The sequence below is a fragment of the Falco cherrug genome, chromosome 3 (genome assembly GCF_023634085.1).
Source record: "Falco cherrug isolate bFalChe1 chromosome 3, bFalChe1.pri, whole genome shotgun sequence".
NCBI classification, from domain to species: Eukaryota; Metazoa; Chordata; class Aves; order Falconiformes; family Falconidae; genus Falco; species Falco cherrug.
In genome coordinates this window covers 45,862,848-45,883,285 of record NC_073699.1, presented here as the reverse complement: position 1 = coordinate 45,883,285, position 20,438 = coordinate 45,862,848, and the positions used below count along the sequence as shown (strand labels likewise).

Here is a 20,438-nt window from a genome sequence, read left to right as displayed (position 1 = left end):
GAGCAGCAGTCAGGCTATTTGACTTGGGATATGAGATAAACCTGTTGGGAACCCCTACAATGGGGTTGCTCTTTGCAAAAACAAATAAATGCTACATTTTTGGGGCCCTGACTGTGCCACTGAAGTCTAGGAGGATTACAGTGGGGACACTGGAAACATTGCAGCCTACCTCTCCATTTCCTTGTGTGCAATGTGGCTTCACATTTGTCTTATGATGCAGAGCATTATGCGTAGAGGGGAAAGATTGCCCAGATGTTAATGTGTAAGCATGTGGCTCAGGAGACATATGGTTGTTCCTGGATCTGTGAAATGTATCCTCCATGATCTCAGGCAAATCACTTGGGGCTGTAATTCTCCCTACTGCCTGTGTAGGATGCCAGGATCCCACAGCCAAGGACGAGAGTCAGTTTTTCTCATCACTCTTTTGAAATCAGTTCATGGAGCTGGGGTATGTCCGTTTCTATGCCCGAGTCCTCCATTTCCAGCACAGATTCCTACTAAGGTACCACAAGGCCACCAAGTGCCATAGGAGCTATTCCTATAAGCACAGCTATGGATTCATCCTTCCCTGCCCTTACAGAGCAATCCCTGCTAAGCAGAACATAGCCTCAAGATGTTTTCCACAGTTAACATCAAAATATTTTTTAAGAAGAAATTTAATGAGATGACACCCACACTCTGAGATGAAATCATTCTAGAATACCATTTTCCCTCCCTCCCTGCCCACTCCCTTCTTTTCTGGCATGGTTTTAGAAGCTAATGTATGTATCAATGCTAAGAATTAGGAATTATATAATGAGATAAATCGTAACAGTGATGCCTATTAATATCAGGTAAGGATCAAACCCTAGTGCCTTCCCCATTTGAAAGCTGTGGTAATGAAATTTTACACGACACACAGCTTTGGACTGAATGGAAAAAATGCGCTAGACAGAGGCAACCAAAATCTTTCTGGAACCAAAGTGGATGGGGAAGGGCCAAATGGACATGAGAACAGTGCTTCAAGATGCAAACGGTGTTGCAGGGACAACTAAGCAGGCAGGAACAAAATGATCCAGACAAGCATCATCACTGAGAGCAGGTTTTGGCCAATTTTCCTGGGGACATAGAGCAAATAGGGGTTGAATGCTGATCCAGAAGCTGTCATTGAAGAGAGGGCAGTAAAGCACATTAAGATTTTTGGATGGAAAGTGCTATATATAATTCCTTAAGACCTTATTTTCATTTTAGTTAATTAGTAAGTATTACTATATATTTTATTTTCAGGGTCAGGCAAAAATATAAGCTGTTTGTCGGAAGACTATCCCAGTTTCAGTATTTTACCCATTCTAAAGCCACTCTCTGTCCCTTGTCATTCCCTTGTTGGGACTGAAAATGAATAAGCCAAAATGGTGCGCAATGCCACAATTCTGGAGGAAATTTCCATTTTTTTCTGTACTAATATGCTTTGTTTCAAACCTCTGTTAATTATTTTTCCATGTTTAAAGCTGGTTTTTGTTCCTTTTGAGGGACGATTTATTGTAAATGGCTGTGAAAAGACATTGGGAGAGCAAATAGGGAACAAAGAATCACAACCCAGAAAAACAGCTGTTGAGACTACAACAAAGAGTCTAGTGTGCCAACATGGAGCAACAATATTCAAGGTAAGGGAAAAAAAGGCAGGCATCTTCATTTGGAAAAAAAAATACCAAAAAAACAAACAAAACCAAACCAGAACAAAGATGTTTATGGCTGAAAAATTGGTAGATAGATCAGAGCTGTACACAACACTGTAAGAGAAGGAGAAATTGCCATGTGTGGGAGGGGGTGAAAATGGAGAAGGTGCTTCTGTTATACCCTTGGGAATCAGAATAAATCAGTACCATTTGAGAAAGCACAATGGCAATTAAACTGGGTAGCTATGGAGCATTAAATTTATTGTCAAGGTAAGCAGTGGGAGAGCCAAATCATCCACTGATGTAAATCAGACGCCTTGAAGTCAATGGTGCTAGAGTGGATTACCAACCCCATGATTTGTGCTATGATTCAGATACTGACAACATTGTTCATACAAATTTGGATTATTTTGCAGTATATAACATTACACCAATGAAGTATTTTAGTACATTCTGTTCCAGATGATAATCAGGATAACCTATAGGGCCTCTCCTGTAAGCTGTAACCCATGGCTATATCTCAGCTCACTATCAGGAAACTCTGAAATGCATTAAAAAAAATGTATCTTTCGTTAGACTAAGTATTTGTATGTTGCTTTTTGGCAACAACATCTGGCAGGAGAGGACCTTATCTCCCTCACCTTGGGATCATCCTGGGCATGAAGGGTGCTAATACATTTAAATCAGGTAAAACCAGTAGGAAACTTCAGTGAAAACAAGCAACAAAATTTTTTACATTAAATGCCTGGGAGTCCTGTAAGAAAATCTGAAGGGCCAGACTTTATCTCCTTGGTTTAATCCCACTTTCTTCTGAAGAAGACTGCAGTTGACCTTTCAAGAATATGCCTTATGCCCACAGATACCTTTTGTTGGAGGCAAGAGTCAGAAAAGGAGCAGAGGAAGGGACAGTTTTACTCCAATAAACTCTTATAAAAAAGATGATCCCAAGGTGGGGGGGTGTCAGTTAACTGCCACAAGTCCTTGGACCTGTTGGAACAGGTCCAGAGAAGGGACACAAAAACGGTCAGAGGGCTGAAACACCTCAGGGCTAGAACACCTATGAAGACAGACTGAGAGAGCTGGGATTGTTCAGCCTGGAGAAGGGAAGGCTCTAGGGAGACCTTAAGGCAACATTTTAGTACTTAAAGAGAGCATATAAGAAAGTTGGACAGAAACGTTCTACAGGTGTCTTGGTTATCTTGGTAATAGGACAAGGTCTTAAACTAAAAGAGGATAGGTTTAGATTGGAGATGATGAAGAAATTCTTTACTGTGAGGTTGGTGAGGTGTCACAGCACTCTCCAAACTAGCCAGCTACAACAAGGTCTTTTACCACCACATACCAACATACTCTTCGTGCCAGTCCCTCTGCTGCCTTCTCCTCATCTCTCCTCACCCAGGGCACACTCTCTCTTCTCTCTGCTTCTTTCTCCTCTCTCTTCCTCAGCTGCTCTCTCTTCCTCGGCTGCCCAACCTCTTAACAGAACCAGCCACAGCTGCACCTTATCTACATCAGCCAACCCACCGCCCCTGAGGCCAGCCCAGAGCTGTATGTTATCAATGTTAATTAACCCAGCTTCATTCCTCTACAGTGAGACACAGGAACAGGTTGCTCAGAGAAGCTGTGGATGTCCCATCCCTGGAAGTGTTCAAGGCTAGGCTGGATGGGGCTTTGAGCAACCAGACACAGTGGAAGATGTCCCTGCCCATGCAGAGGGATTAGACCATATGATCTTCAAAGGTCCCTTCCAACCCAAACCATCCTGTGACTCCATTGTTTTGTGATTCTAAGTCACAGGAACTCCAAAGGTGTTCCAGTTCATACTGGGACCTAAGACAGAGCTGATGCAGACCCGAGATAAGCTCCTTGCTCCCACCCCTCTGCTGAGCACCCCTGAGCACAAACAGCCTCCTTACTGTACTACCTGTTAGAACTAGGGAGGGAACCAATCCTTACACTACACTCCCCCACTAACAGTGTCATGCTTAAATACACCTAGCTCCCTAACTAGCTCATGGAGACAATTGTAACTAAAAACATGATGTATGCAAGAAAATGCTAATGCCACCATTGATTTCAGATCTTAAGCACAAAATATTGGCCTGTTTTCCTCATGGCCTACATAAATTTTACATCAGTGGAATCCAGTTGATACCATCACGGCTACCGTAATTTGGTCTAATAAAGGCAAGAGCAACGCATATAACTGTTACTTTATTTTTATATGTGCAATCCACCTTTAATATATCTCTCATTTATTTACAAATTGAGTAACCTGCACCCACAGATTATCCCTCAAAACTTCAGGGCTTGTTTTTCTGGAGTCTTTTGCACTCTGTAGTGTCTTGTCAAAGGCAGCCGGCCTTCTTTCCTCCCAGCTCTGCCTTTTCCACTGTTTTATCAGGCTGATCCATCACCGGATACTCTGCCCTGTAGATAGCTCTTCTCAAGCTTCTCAAGATCTTCTCCAGATCCACAGTGAATACCAGAGGAGGCTGCTCAACAAACTTTCCTTCGTACCCACAGACAAGTCTAATGCACATTGCTGTTAAATGAAAAGCTTTTCTCCTGCCACAAATGTCCTTTAAGCGAACATGCAGAAACTCTCTGTATTCAGTTTTCAGGATCTCATCCAAGGTTTGCAGCTGTGGCATCTAAAATGTAGTTTTTGTCAGTGAAATGCAAGCTCACAAATCGGGGGACTTGGGCATCCCTTTTGCTAACTGACTTGCAGGTACTGCAGTGTAACTGAGCAGCCCCTGGATGAAGAAATGCTCTGGCTGCCGCTCTCCCCTTTGATTGAACTGAGAATTCATAACCTTCCAAATAGCTTTCTTCAAATAAAATAGCGTATGTCTTTCACTGAGGGATTCCTTTTTAATTTTTAAAACCAATTTTTATTTTTCAGAAATTAGAGAGAGAGAGAGAGAACAGTTAAGGGTGGTGGGGGTGGGATGGTGGGGTTGTGTTGGTTGCTTGTCTGTTTTTGTGATGGCTGAAAAATTGGATGGATCTTGATCTTTCTTCACACACATATCATATTGGAACAGACCTTGATCTTATTTCACACAAATGTAACCACACAGACTTCAATGACAGCCTCTTGCTAATTGTGTCACTGAATGTAAGAGGTTCACTGTACCGTTTTGCTCATACAAAACAGCTTAAACAGCTTTTCTTCTAACACTTGTAAAAACAAATTCTGGGTAAAGTACAGGAATGAAAATGAAATTCAGAACTAGGTATTCAGGAAAGCTGCAAGACATGGAAAAAAGGGGTTTGGAATAAAATACATGTCTTTTCAAGTAAAACACCAACCTCGTCGGATTAGATTCATCAAACACTTTATTCATGGAAAGTTTCCCATGAAGACGTATTAAGTCTCAATGGGAAATATTTTCAGTGAGGTTTTACCAAGGAGAAAATACCCCTATGTGTTGGTGGAGGTTTTGTGTTTGTTTTTTTTTTTAAAAATCAGTTTTGCAATCAGCTAGGGGGCTAATTTAAGGATAGCTATGAGCTGATAGTATGTGTGATAAAACCAAAGCAAACTGTTGTTATACTTAATATAAGTCTCAATCTGCATATTTAGGAAGCTGAAAGGTAGCCCTGTTAGGGATAGAGGAAAAAAATTGCTATTATTTTTGCTTTTGTCATCCTGGGCTTGAAGCTATTGAATGTTGGAAGTCCCACACCTCTGTAAGACACCTTTGCAAAGGGTAATAAAAAAAAAAAGTCTGTTAGTAATTTGATAATTTGATACAGCTTAGTCTTAATTGTCAATTAATCAGATTGCCTTTCTGAAAACTTGAATACATATATTCAAGGTGTTAGTGATGGCCTTATCTTAAATGCGCCATTCTGGTATCCTCTTACATATGAAGCACACAAAACGGTTTTATTGCTGTGTAAAGTTCAGAAATGAATTAGTGTAAGCTTTATATACATATTTAATGTTTCTTTTATATTTTTGCTTTTTCTTCCAGTAAGTGATGGAATAGACAACACTTTTCTTTGGATGGATTATACTACATGTGAACTGACCGTTACTCTTCCTGCAAGACTAAGAAAAGCCCTTCACTTTCACCTGTTAAATACCAACTTGATAGCAAAAAGCTGCTGAATGGCTGACACTCACAGCAGACCTTCAACTGAATGGGATCAGCACTTCCCCTACTAAAATATCTGAAGATAAGGATTTGGAAAACACGTTTTTGCAGAGATGACCCATTTACAAGCTGGACTTAGTCCAGAGACTATAGAGAAAGCCCGCCTGGAACTGAATGAAAACCCAGACATTTTGCATCAGGACATCCAGCAAGTCAGGGACATGATCATCACAAGGCCTGACATCGGGTTTTTACGTACAGATGATGCCTTCATCTTGAGGTTTCTCCGAGCCAGAAAGTTTCACCAAACTGAGGCCTTCAGACTGCTGGCTCAGTACTTCCAGTACCGCCAGTTAAATCTGGATATGTTCAAAAACTTCAAGGCTGATGATCCAGGAATCAAACGGGCTCTGACAGATGGGTTCCCGGGAGTACTGGAAAATCGCGATCACTGCGGCAGGAAGATTCTTCTGCTTTTTGCAGCCAACTGGGATCAGAGTAGGTAAATGTAGATAGCGTCCTTATCTTTTTACATACACTCACACTCAACTTGTAACCGAGTATTTGTGACCATACTTGAAGCAGCAAGGCCATTTTCAGTAAAATATTTCATAGCCATGAGTCTATTTCATTAAAACTTTCATCTGATGTGATCACTTCTCATTCTTCAGACATAAGACCATTGAGAAGTAAGGGTATAGCAGTGTGTCAGATAAGTAGCTCATATTTTTTTCCATAAACATTGCCAGGTTTTGGCCAGATATTGTCCATTTGCTACAAATACATTGATGCTTATTATATAATTACTTCAGTAATATCACAGACTAGCTGAACAGGTTGACAGAAAGCAAACATCTCAAAACATATGGGGGGTCTCATAGCTTTCCTGGTGCAGAAGGAACTGACCATATTTATTCTGTCTCCAGACTTCTTAACAGATCAGGGTTTTTTTGTTTTAACCTTTTCAGGAATTAAAGCTTATGTTATGAGATTTCCACAAACTGCATCATCATTTCTACACACTCTGGTTACTGTATGCTTATTAGTGTGATAAATGGGAGATTAATGTAAAGCGTATTTTCTGTTCAGGTCATCTTTACAGAATGGTAAAATATCTCCCAGCCATTGTTACAAAATTATGTCCTTAAGTGTTAATGTGATTAGTCAGCTTTCACTATTTATTTGAAGTGATACAGAGAAAAGAAGCTGGCCCAGGAGTATATGTTCATATAGTCCTCTCCATCAGAAGTCATTCCATTCTATTTTCCCTGCCTTCATAGTGAGACAGGGAAACGTAATCAATTGCCACGTGCTCTGCTGATTTCTTATAAAAGCCAGAAAGAAGAACAAAATTCTGATTCAGGTGTTGAGTATCATAAATTCTAATGAGTTCCAGGTAGGATTTTGTCTTAGTACAGTCAAAAGTTGTCCATGAAATTGTCTCATCCTTACGAGTCAATAGTTTGGAGATTTGAATTTATGCTACAGAAATTACTAGAGAATGACACACATACACCTGCATGTTTGTTTTCTGGGAAAACCTTTCCTCTCAATATGAAAACAAATTTCAGAAGTGTTTCTGATTTTCCTTTGCCTGTACAGATCTGGTAAATAAATGTATGGAAAAAGTTACAGAAATGTAACTTTGCATATACAAAAGTATTTGGTAAAATCCAGAACTGAAGCCAGAGATAAAAGCCCTATTGACTACAAAGAGGCCAGCAGTTTATCTCCTGTCTTTCTGAACTGTGAGCTTGCCTTTCTTCCAACCACAAAACCCTTCTTTTAGCAATTGGCCTGGAAAGAAAGGTGAATGAACAGGTATCTTGAATTAATAGAAAGTATCAGCTTTAGAGGACAGAAGCACTGTGGCTCTGCTGGTTGCATTAAGGGATTTAGGTATTATATTGAGTCAGCTTTGGGTTTTTGATCCCTCAACAAAATGAATCCTTGTGATTAACCTCGTACATCAGGCCCTGCTCTCGGAAAGCTGGGAGTGCTACTTTCTAAGCTCCTGCAAAGAGATTTTGACAGAGGATTGATTCCTCTCAGATTTTGCCTCAAATTTTCTGCAAGTCCTTTAATGTGCATCCATGTATATGTGTATATGTGTGTGTGTGCAAAACCCAGTGATCCTGCATGCAAGATACCTTGTTTCTGAAAATGTAGGTTTGACCTTCAAAGAAGAAAAGCTGAAGTAAATAGTATAGGATATACTTTCCTAAGGCTCCTCAGTGAAATTAAAAATCATAAGCAAATTTTACCTCTGTTCAGCCACTGAAGATCAATTCCTCTATGGATGCAAACGACAAGAAGTGTCATTTCTGCGGGCTTTTGTAGCGCTCCAAGTGCAACAGGGATCTGGGACATGATTTGGGCTGTTAGTAAATAAAGGGATGACCTCTTCCTTCTTTTACTGTCTAAAGGCATCAATAAGAGCAAAAGCTGTTAAGGAATAGGAAACGATGAGTGAAATGTCCTATTAAGCAGCAGGGAAGCAGGTTATTGACCAGAAGAAATGTATTTTCATATACATTTCACAAAAAACCTCAAACAGTCATTGTGTATAAGTTACATACGTGTATCTAGGGCAACCTTTCTGTAGATGTGTCTTCAGTGATGGCAAGATGTTTACAAGCTTGCATTTCAGCCAAATGTTAATCAAATCAATTCATGTGATGCTGTGATGCTGACTTGCAAGAATAAGACCTCAGCCTTCAGCATGTCTTTCCTAACTAATATCATTTGCAGCTGGCTGCATCTTCTATTTCTTTATGATTAAATCATAATTTTTAAGGGATGATTTATAAAGATATCATATTTTGTAAAGGATCATTTAAAATCAGCTTAACTATAATCCATAAACTGATTTTCACTTCAGACATTCTTAGCATTTATACTCCTGGGAGTATGTTGGCTGTAGAGATCACATATCAAGGAAGCAGAAGCAGCCTCAAACTTTTGGTCTTACATTGAATTTTAAAAGGAAATGTCATTAGTTGTGTAATGTGATTGCTTGGACAAATGAGATCCAAGATGCTTTTAAGGGGTCCTCTGTATCAAAGATAAAATTTCTGTGTGAGCTTCTAGAAACATTTGTAATTTCAGCTTCAAGAATGTAACCAATAGATCAAACATCTCTAGAAACTAGGTTTTAATTTTTAGTCTCAATGTTTCCAGCTTCAGCTTCCAGCTGCTGTATTGTGTTAGTTTAAAGGGACCACAAAAATCTGACAGCTTCCCATGTTTGTACTTTTGTGTCCTGACCACATCATTTTTTAACCTACTTTTGAATTCACTGGGGATGCGGCACTGTAGGGTAAGTTACTGTCAGGCAACAAAAAGATAATACATGAGCTACTCTACAGCAGTGGTTCTTCTGTTCACTTTTAACCATGGCGAATGTACCACAGCTGACCCCCTTTTTCTTGAGGACAACACAACCTTGTGTTGTCCCCAAGGTAAAAAGGTACTTGTCGACATCTAGCACAGCAAAGATAATGTTCTACAAAGTATTGCCCTAGCATAATGTCTTGCAATATATTAATGCTGCTGAGGCTTAAATAGGTTGAACTTCTTTACTCTCAGAATTAGGAAGATTTTCCAGGTTGCTAATACTCTTCATTGTTCTTTTCTGGACCTTTCCTATCATTTCAGTGTTGTTGTTAATGTACAGAGGGATGAACTGAACATGAACTTCCATTAATAAATCATCATGTGGTAGTGCCATCTCTTCTGTTCAGTAGTTTCCTCCTTTTAGATGGATTGTCACTTTCTTAGCTACTCTATCACATTTTGAGCTCATGTTCAGCTCAAATCTGCTTCCAAGTCACTGTTTCCTAAAATACGAACACCACTGGTAAATGTGTCATACATTCTCATCCATAATGTGGGCACAGTCTAGCATGTGATTCACGCTCTTCTGCAGAGCTAAACTTGTCCTCCTCATCAATTACCATTGCATGGGTTTTGTCACATCTGTAAAGTTCACTGTCGAGAGTTTTATTTTTGCTTCCATATCGTTGAAAAAGATAATAATTACAGTTTTGACCAAAACCTTATTGATGACTAGGAAAAAAACACGAGGAATGTTAATTTTTATCGTCAGATCACTAGCTGAGATCTATCATGGTGCCAGGGTTTCATTCATTTAGCATGTGCTGCATTGGTTCAATTTTGCTTTGTTATTTTTTACAGGTTTCTTGGAGATGATGCATTACTTTCTCTCTAGGTCCTGCATAGTATATTTTGGATCTGTTAGTTAATGTTAATCACACATGATACAGAACAGAAAACTTCAGAAGTACTGAGTAAGTGAAAATGAGCAGATTGATTGAAAAGAGATCAGATTAGTTCAGCACTGAAGGAGAGGAAAAATGTTGAGCTATATTACTGTACACTAGGGAACCCATGCAGGGGAGGGCCATCATTCACTTTGATCAGAGCTCAAGGTATGAAAAACACACAAAAACTCTCCAAAACCCATAAAGACTTAACATATACCACTGCTTATGGAGCACCTTATTTTTAAATGGAAAACATGGAGTAAAAAAACCAGATAAGGATGTCAAACTGATCTTGTCAGGACTTTTCTGACAAAATAATTTGCATCATAAGAATTCCCAGTTTCTAAAACAAATAAATGCGCATGTACAGTCTTGATGAGACCTGAACCAGGATTTCATGTGAAAACAAATTGCCATTTGCTGGATTACAAATAATCTTTCTCACACTTTTTCACTTCATCAGTCCACCAAACCTAAACCCTCACTCCTCTGATGCACCTCTAGTGAAACTGAAGCCTTTAAAGAAGTCAGATAAAAGTACCTTTTTGGCTGTTAGATTGAGGAAAGCCTTCATTGTCACAGCTGTTCCTAGGTTTGCTACTGCCTTCTAATATACCCTGCTTGTACACCAGGGAGATGGGGGCTTGAGTGAACAAGCAATTCAGCAGAAGGTGTTCATTAATCTTCCAAGTAAAGATATTTCCTTCAAGGTTGTTCAGCCAGAGTAAAATTTATTTCTGTGTAGAGACCCAGCAGAAAGACTATCCCAAATCATGTTGCTCTATGAATACAGCCTTGAGGTAAGGGGGCAGAAGGTTGCCCATTTTCTTTTGCGGTAAAATGGTGTTTAATTTCTGTCTTCACGTCTGGACTGTTGTGTCTTAAAAGCTGCCACATAGCTCCAAAAATTCTGTAAGTCAGATGGAAAAAACTGCTGCTTTGTTTACAACATATATTCCCAAGTCAGCTGCTAGCTATAAATTCTCTTCTATTAACCAAGGAATCTCAAATGCCAGATACTTACTATTCTGTAGAAAAGTGTATTGAGATAGGCTAAAGGGCAAGGAAATACTCTGACATGGTAAACCAACAGCTATAAATATTTTAAAGGAGCACAACAGAAAAAATGATGTCCTTGCTGAGAATGCTCAGTGGTGTAATTATAAGGATATTATCATCAGCAGATCCTGTTGGTATAAATTAATATGTCTCAAATGCTGATTATTCCAATATATTTCAAGGATAATCTCAGATGCTTAATAGAATATGAAGGAATAAACATCTGTTGAGACTGATTTACAGTCACAGGCAAACTGCGGCAATAACTCAGCCTCATAGCTGTTTATTATGAGAGATTACAGCTGAAATATGGCCAGCCCTAAGACCAGGATGATTTTTACACAGCAAGTCTTGGGGTTTGGTTAGGAGGTAATGTTTCTGTGTTGGGAGATGCTTAGAGTAATGCAGATTGAGGTGGTGTTTCAAGCATTGCATTGAGTAATAAATAGCTTAGAAGCACACTGTATTAAAAATAATTCATATTACATTATTATATTACTGAGCCAGTCTGAAACGGTAGCAGAATTCGGGGTGGTAGAGGAAAGAAGTGTAGCATAAGCAGAATACTCATTTCGAGGAGTAACAGATGTGCAAATTAAATGTTGGACAAAGAAGACGAAAAGGAGCTCTGTCTTGAAATGTTTTAATTTGCTTGGAGGCGGCAACCTAATTCAGTTAGTACCATTTATTATGAAGGCTGCATTTGGGAAGGCAATTGTAGTCCATATGAATGACAGAAGGATGACATACACAAATGACAGTCCTGGGTAGGGCTGAGAAGGGAATCAAAGAAAAGAGGGAAAATGTCTGAAAAAGAGAAAGAAAAACAACAGCTGTGAAAGTTAGGAAGCATATGCTGAAGAATGAGAGAAGCCGAACTGAAAGGGGGGAAAAATCAAGTGTGTGTGTGTGTGTGTACAAAGGGGAATGAAGAGCAAACTGGAATGTGGCTCTATGCCACCTCCCTTCTGTGGAGAAGAGAAACCAAATCTAATCCCCAAGCTTTATAAACGGGAGAGAAGGACAGCCGATTAAGGAAAATACACACACAGGTAAACACATGTACAGAACAAACACGTATATGCACATGCATACACACACACCGCCCCCTTCCTTCCCAGACTGTCTCAGAAGATCCACATTTTGTGTGAAGGTTTATGTCTCCGTGACAGAAAAGAGAAACTGCATACAGTCATGATAGCATTTGTCCCTCGTCCCTAGAAAATGACCCATACTCCTATGTGGTCTGTACGTGTCATTCTCACAGCTGGATTCTGCAAAAGAACATTATAACAGAGCTATAGCAACAGAACAGTATGAAGCCAAACAATGTGACATCCCACTTGGCTCTTTGTCCCTTTGATCCTTGGGAACAGCTGGTAAACATGAATGAATGCTCTTATAAATAGAAGGTTTTTGGGGTGAGACTTCGTAGGAACAGATAAAAATATTTTTTGTTGGAAACATTTCCTAAATCAAGTTTTCTAAATATCTACTATTCCAATCAGTTTCTAACTTGCCAACACAATTAAAAGGAGCTAAGGCAAATTCATGCATTGCAGCAGAAACAGACTGCAAAGAGTCAGATGAGGAAAAAACTGCAATTTTCTGACTAGCTATTTACCAGGCTACATGCAGTCGAAGCATCAGAAAAGAGTGGAGCTATTGAGCTGGAATCTTTAAATACATTTGGAATTTTAAAATTCTAAAACTTTCTTGATACATTATTTCCCTAGGCCATCGTTTATTTTAGACTCTTTCATCTGAACTCTCAGCCTCTATATCAATTGCATTTTACATAAAGATAGTCAGTTTTTTCATCACCCCCTGGTAGATGCTGAGCATCCTCTACTTCCAGCACCCTCAGAGCAGCACAAGAGATGCTTAGGAACTGGTGCCGTTAGCAGGATGTGTGATCCCAGAGGAGTTACAGTGAACAGCATGAGCTCGGTCTGGATGTGCATGGTGTGGGGCACGCTGAGCCCCATAAAATGGCCAAACAGCACATTGGAGGCAACTCCATCCTGCCACTATGGTCACTCTGCTTCAGGGTGCTTGTCTGCTGTGGTGAGGCTGGAGGATGAGGGAGGCAGCTCCCATGGCTGCACTGCTGAGAGTGCCCTCAGTATGTATCTCTGGGATGCTCTTGATAATGTGAGGGAAGAAGAGGTACAAGCACCTGTCTACCACAGGCACCCAAAAATTTAGCAGAGCAGCTAGAAGTGAAGGCCAGAGGAAAGGATGGAGGAGTAAAGACATTCCAATAAACCAGCCTAAAAATGGAATTGTTACAGCTCTTCTGTACAGGATATTTTGCCTCTTTTGACATGGATAAGCCAATAAAACAGGTGGAGCATCATAATTAATATGCCATGACTGGAGACTTGATTCCTAAAGAGAAGAAAATGGAATCACTCCTTGACAAAAAGGACATTTTTGTCTTAAATTCTGATTGCACTCCCACAGTTTTTATTTTTAGTAAGTGCAGCAGCCACAGAGGCAGTAAAAAGCAACTATCCTTTGCTCCCAGAGCATGATAATCTCAGCTCTTGAAACTTCCTGGAAGGTCCATTTTTAGCAGGGCACAGAGGGCAAAGTTAGTCTCCTGCTGGAACTATTTCCTATGTAACTGCCTATTTTCTGCCCATGCTGAGCAAACTTGCATCAGTAAAGATTAATTTTTCAAGGCAAGGTAATACGTAAGTATCTTCATAGGTGCTTTTTCTTTATAGAAAGATGGCATCGCTTCTCCACTTCTCTACTGCAGACACACAGCAGATGACACATGTCTCTGCATGCGTTAACGCATCTGGTGCCAGTTAGCTTTCCTATATGCCATATAAATCACAGCACCAAGTAATGTTATGATGCTATGTGGTCAGTAACCATCTATTTGAAAAATGCATATGGATTATTTATACAATACATCAATATAACCATAGTAGATCTTTAGAGGGCCAGAATTCAGGATTTGAGTGAAACTGTAAGTTTTTAAGCATGACTACCATATTTTTGAAGTTAATACATCAATATACGTAAGAAATATTTGTTTTCAGAGGCAAATTAGTATGTTTTCTGTTTTAACCTTGCCAAACTGCTGTGTATCAAACCCCTTTGTTGTTTGATACAGTTAGGGACCTGCTGCTGGCCACTGTCACACAACAATTTGGGGGCAGAGGAACCTTTGGTCTGATCCAGAACCACTCTCACGTGTACTTTACAAGACAAGTGCTCTCATATACTTGACAAGACGTGAGCTGATGGTCTGAATTAATGGAGCAGGAAGTTCAAGACTTTTTTTTTTTTTCTTTTTAAATCAATATGGTTTCCTTCATTGAGTGCCAGTTACAAGCCATCCTTATACTTTCCTTGTTCTTTCCCATAGATAGTCCTATGTTCCCTTCTACAAAGCCATAATTTCAGCTCCTCTGGTTTTACACCATCTCAGTAGAGGAACTGAATTCTGTGCATTCAGATATGAATGAAGTAATAAAGGTGAAATAAAGAGGTAACACGCACAAGGCCACTGCTATGGTGTGATCAGAAACATGAACTCCTCTTGCCAGTGCTAAACCTTTCGCCCTTTCCTTCCTTCTGGCTTCCTTTCACAGCAAATCCAAGAGATGCCAGTCACGTGTATTAAACATGCACAGATCAATCTATAGAGTATATGTGGTGCCTATACCCCTTCAGAGTGCTAGGGAATGTGTTAGCACACAGAATTTCTTTTGTATAGATATTTCTGACCAGGAAAATCCATAGTAGAGTGTGATAACCTTATCTAAGGCATCTCCATCCTCTCTTATTACCTTGGACCTATGATCCTCTAAGCTGTTCTTACTTTGTGAGGTTTCTGAATAAGAATGTATTGCCTTGTTTTCCCAGGGATAATCCTACCCATCTGTTGTGTAAGTACAAAAGGAGAAATGTGATTTATATTGAAAGAGAAACAGACTGCTGAAAAATCCTCCTTCCAAATGCACTGCAATATTAATTTGAAAACTGAGATAAAAAAGGAGGAGGAATAAACTCTGACCTAGGGAGAGACAGTAGGAAATCTTTCCGTATCTTAGGTTCTCATTTACATGTAAGCCACTTTTAGCTGGCTACTGCAACTTAAATTCAGTTTTGCTCTGACAAAACCTTCAATTCTGTTTGAATAAAAGAGCTCTGTAAGTCTGGGGAAAATGGCACTTTGTGTATGCCGTAGCTGCCAATAAATGTCTTTTATTTTTCCAGCATCTTATTATTATTCTCTCTTAAAATTTATACATAGCTACACATACATTCACTTTCTTTCATAGAAAATTTTCTATGATTCATTTAAAAGTAATTCAGAATCATTTGGAGGTTTACTTCAAAAAGAGGCATATCAGATGTAGAGTCTGTGTTAAAGGCCAACGAGCCTTGTGAGACACCAGACATACTGGTTTAGTCCTGGCTGACACATTTGTCTCTGTTGGGATTTTCTCACCTCTTGGTTTGTTAAATAGGGTATCAATGGTCAATTAATGGAGAAAATACCAATTGGGCACAAAAGGATTTGGGGGTAAATGATAGACTACAAATGGAATGATACAGTAAGGTGCTACCATTGAGGAAGCAATGTCTCTGAGCTGTATTACCGGAATGTTGTCTGCAGGACAACTCACCTCAACCGATCTGTAACCTAAACACTAGCACAAGAGACAAATCTGAGCTATGTCAAGAAAAGAACAGTAAAACAAGAAGTCTGGAAAATATGACAATATAATAAAAGTTGATTTTTAAATTATTATTATTATTTTTTTTTTAGAAATCAAAAAAGGGATGAGATTTGAATCTTTCTGTATATAAAAGTTTACCTTAATAAAAGGTGGTAGTTAAAAGTTTTCCATTTTCTTGGGGCTGGGAATACAGAATGAAAGCAAATTGAATAATCTTGAGCAGAATTAGATTTCCAAAAATTAGAAAACATTTTACAATGGTTAAGGTGGTTCAGGACCTGAACAGGTAACTGAGGCACTCTATGGACTCCTCATCACTGGATTTTTTACTAAAGAAATCACAGACAAACTAGAGTACTTATGATGATGCAATGCAGGAGACGCAAGAGATGCTGTCAGGGAACTTTCTATCCCCTGTTTCTAGGATTAATGTTGCTTTGTCAAAAGCCTCTGAGGAGGATAAAGTCAGATGGTACTTTAAGACATCTTGCAGTTTAAGAATATGAACATTATATCAGTAAGCTCTGGTATCTAAAAGTCCAACAGATTATCTTGTGTATAAGAAATGCTGTGTAAAAGCAATTTCCCCATGTGGGATTCTGAATACATGCTGGGTGTTTTATGTCTCAGTTATATTTGAAAATGGTTAGTTATGATATTTTATGGTGTTCCAGTGTCATTGTTTCCTATCCTGCAATGGAGCTGTGTCTCCCAGTCACTGTGTGCTGAGGGGGATAATGGTTATTGTACCCAAGGTCTATTGCAGCCTTCTTGCTGGATAAGAACCTGTTTGAAACCACTAAATAATGCAGGTATTCTAACTTTGTGAAAAGGCTGCTATGCCTGTCTGTGATGTAGAAAATTGCAGAATCTCCAGGTAGATACGCCTAGAAATAGTCCTCCAATGAGGGCCTTCTGTCATGACCCCCAAAAAAGAAGCTGTAAGAATTAAGGAAATTATCGGTGAGCAAACGCACTGTCAGGAGGAGTGTGCAGATGCAGTGAGTGAGAACGGCACTGTCATACGTCTGCCTTACTTTCATAAGTATTGAGTTTTCCCATGGGAGGGAGTTTCTGAAGTACTGAGTGTGGCTGTGAATTGTCGCAGTGCGCACGTAGTGTTGGCTACACATTTATGGAGGGAATGCTCCAGCTGATGCAGGAGCCATGTGGCCTGTCCTATTGGCTGCCATCCAGGAAAACAGCACAAGGAGGGCCTCCAGAGCTGTTGCTGGCCCTGTTAATAAGCAGCCACATCCCTACATCCAAGGAAGTCTAATTAGTGTAAAGCCACCTTCATTTTAACTCTTGAAATACACAGTACTATGGTGCTGGCACAGCTGAGTATCTGGTCTCCAGGATGCTAAATGCTGTTCTTGAACACTACTGGACCTACCAGGCCAAAAATACTGTCTTAGGAGCAGAGGTCTGAGCTTTAAGGAATTTACTGTGCTACATCATTTAACTGCACTTCATTCAGGGAAACACAGTGAATAGCATAGGTTATATTAAAATATAATGCAGGGAGCTAACCTACAAGCAATTGTCAAACATAATAAAATGCGCAGACTTTAAATGCAGCTGCATCTCAAAACTTTCCCAGTCAATCCAGACCGTGGCTGTTGAATTGTGTGACCACCTATTACATGATCTATCTAAAAGGTCATTGCACTCATATTGGCTAGTTGTGCTCACCAGCAACTAATTTCCTACATGAATTTGTTCAATTTTTGCTATCAGTCACCCCTAAACTGGGTACTAGGATGAAAAAAACAAAGCAAGTTTTAATCCCAACCCTAGAAAGTTTGCAACCTAAATGGACAGGAGAAAAGAAAGAAGGATTTCTTAAATGAAAATTTAATAGCCTTCCTTAAATGAAGAAGAGTGTGTCAGGGAGTCGGGGGCTCTCAGGGCTGGGGGAACCGGGGGGTCCCTGGGGCAGCAGGGCAGGGCCAAGCAGCTTGCAGCTGGCTGCAGCTTGGGGCAGGAGTGCACTCTGAGCCTAATGGGGGGGCGGCGGGAGGGTCACAGGGGCTGAAGACAGCCAGGCAGTGATTCACTGACACAGGGAAGAAATAACTCAATGTTTCGTACTTGTCACACCACTGCCTTGAAGACAAGGTCTTTAATCCTGCTTGCAAAAAAGATACAGAAGGAAACCTGAACTGACCCTCACCTGACCTACAAAGACACTTCAGTCCTTGTCTAGCTCTTACACTGGCGTGGACAGGAAAACCCCCTTTGACTACTTTTTTCTTCCCTGAAGAAACTCTACATCTCCCAAAGGTGTGGTGGAAGATAAATTTAGCTGCTACCTAAGCCTGTCCTAGGCTATGGCTCACTATAAATTTCTACAAATGCATCTTCAATAGAAAAACTATTATTTTGTTATCCTGAAGTACTTGAAAAGATAAGAAGTGTTACTATACTAACAGGATGTTGAGAAAACAACCATTTGCCAGGCTGCTGGTGCCTAGCAATTAAGAAGGGCATGCGAGCCACGGGCAAGACTCATTAAATCTGCATGTAGCGAATTGCTTCAATATGAGCATGGCAGGGTAACAGAAAATGAAACAAAGGAAAAAAATGGAAATGGTTATGCTGGAAGAAGTGCGCAGCATCAGGAAACAGGTGTGATTTATAGCTCAGCACCTCAGTTAGCTGTGTCCTCTGAGTACAGGCTCTGGCTGGGACCAGGGGAGCAGCAGACTACAGAGGTGAAGTGCTGCAGCCGGGCGGAGGGGAGGAAGGTGTTCATCAATGTCCTGCTTGCACAAGGTCCCACTGTGCCAGCGCTGTACTCTGTCATGATGTTTCCTACTTCTGGAATGAAAAACGGCCTGATTCATGCCTACGGTAATGTTGTGGGGCCCTTAATAAAAGTAGTGCACATGACTAGGTCAGAATAGGTGAACTGAAAAGTCTGGTTTTCAGCTTTCCTAAAAGTATGTTAGAAGATTGCACGGCTGAAGCCAGGGAACCTCCTTCTCTAATTCTTTCAAAAGCATATACATTAAAGGGTTTATGTATTTCTGAACAAGAGGACAAAGGAAAGGTTTTTTTCATAACATCTGATTCAACAATGCACACACTCACCTGTCTGTGAGCACCCCCAACAAATTCAACTACGGAGACAAAATACAGGAACGAGGCTATTAGACTATTTATATGCTTTACATTAGACATTTTGCTTAGGTACCTTATAGCTTAATATACTTCTTGTACAGAAATGAAACAAGTGCATTTGACTTGACTGTTAAGCACTGTTGATTAATACTAAAAATGCAAAATATTAACCAAAGCTAAGTCAACAGAATGCAAGGGAAAAGAGTGCTGAAGAGTTCTTCCAGATCAGGGGGAAAAACCACAGAGAGCCTGGAATCACTCTGCTTTCTGTGTGTTTTTGTGGAAACTAAACTACCTGCAGCATATTGGGATTCATTTTGCAAAGACTCTATCACTTGAAGTTTTTCTCTGTTATTGCCATAAGGCCTTCTTGGTAACGTTTCTGTGAAATCAAAGCATTGGCTAGAATAAAGAGAAGTATGTACTACAGTCACTCGTAAGCAAATTAGTTCTGCTGTTGAAACAAATGAGTCCTTAGACTGTGCTTAGATCTTAGGAACAGACTCTCCCTAACTTTCCCCTTTCAATACATTCTAAACTGTAAGACAGTAACAGAGAAAAAAGGACACCTGACATAGTATAAACAAACCCTGCAATCTTAACAACTCATCCCATGATACCAAATTATAGGTTTTATGTATTAGATTTTCTAAAGGCCATATCTTCCCTATTAAGGTGCAAACATCTCCAGTGCCATCTCTCAAAAACTAGGCTTTGTTACTTTTGAAAAAGACTTCAAGTTGCAGCTATTCCAATAATACATGATATATTCATGGTAACACCCAATCCCTTCCTTTCTTACCATGAAACCAATTAGACTGCAAGGAAAATTAATTGTGATTTTCTGGTTTTATAAAGATTTCTAATGGCAACAGATGAAAAAAATCAGGTGTTTCTTTGTAAACAAGCTTGTACCAATGACTGCAGGCAACTGTTTTCCAGAAAACAAAGAAGTAAAGAACAAGGGGTGGTTTATTTGTTCAAGACTTCCGTGTTTACCACTAATATTGAAGTATTAGAAAATGCCTTATGGCATTTTTCTCAAGGCCACGTAACTAAACTAGCTGTGGCGATGTCTGCTGATCCTTTTTCTGCCTCTTTTTGCTGACTTTTGACAAAACAGGGCCTCCCTCCTGTCTGTATCTTTATTTCAGTGATCACTACTGCTTGCATTTGGAGTAAAGGTCCCAGTTGTTCCAGCTGTCTGGTTCCAGAGCTGTGTCCTGTAAATACCAGTGTGTGCTCTGGCAGGATGTCACTGTGCACTAAGTTCAAAAGCACAATAACTTTGTCTATTGTTTTCTGTACTTAATTGCAACATATGTTGCTCCATGAGCAATTGTTTATAATTGAATGAGTAGTGACTTCAGTTAATCAAATTTCTTCAGTAATTCTCTGTATCGACTATGTGAGAATTCTTGTTAGAAGTGTGAAAAAAAATATTTTAAATTAATTATATTAGCTTTGCAATAAAAATCAATATAAACAGTAATAGAA

General features: G+C 39.7%; 1 protein-coding gene across 2 annotated transcripts in view; it reads left to right on the top strand.

Moving 5' to 3' along the window:
* The window catches only part of CLVS1 (clavesin 1), a 105,770-nt gene that overhangs the window by 5,729 nt on the left and 79,603 nt on the right, over positions 1-20,438 (top strand). The window contains exons 2-3 of one of the 2 annotated variants that reach the window (XM_055706465.1): positions 1,509-1,643; positions 5,642-6,266. In XM_055706465.1, coding sequence (XP_055562440.1) covers positions 5,878-6,266 — 389 coding nt within the window. In that variant the 5' untranslated portion in view covers positions 1,509-1,643; positions 5,642-5,877. The remainder of the gene's footprint in view (positions 1-1,508; positions 1,644-5,641; positions 6,267-20,438) is intronic. The other variant, XM_055706464.1, reaches the window with a different exon arrangement.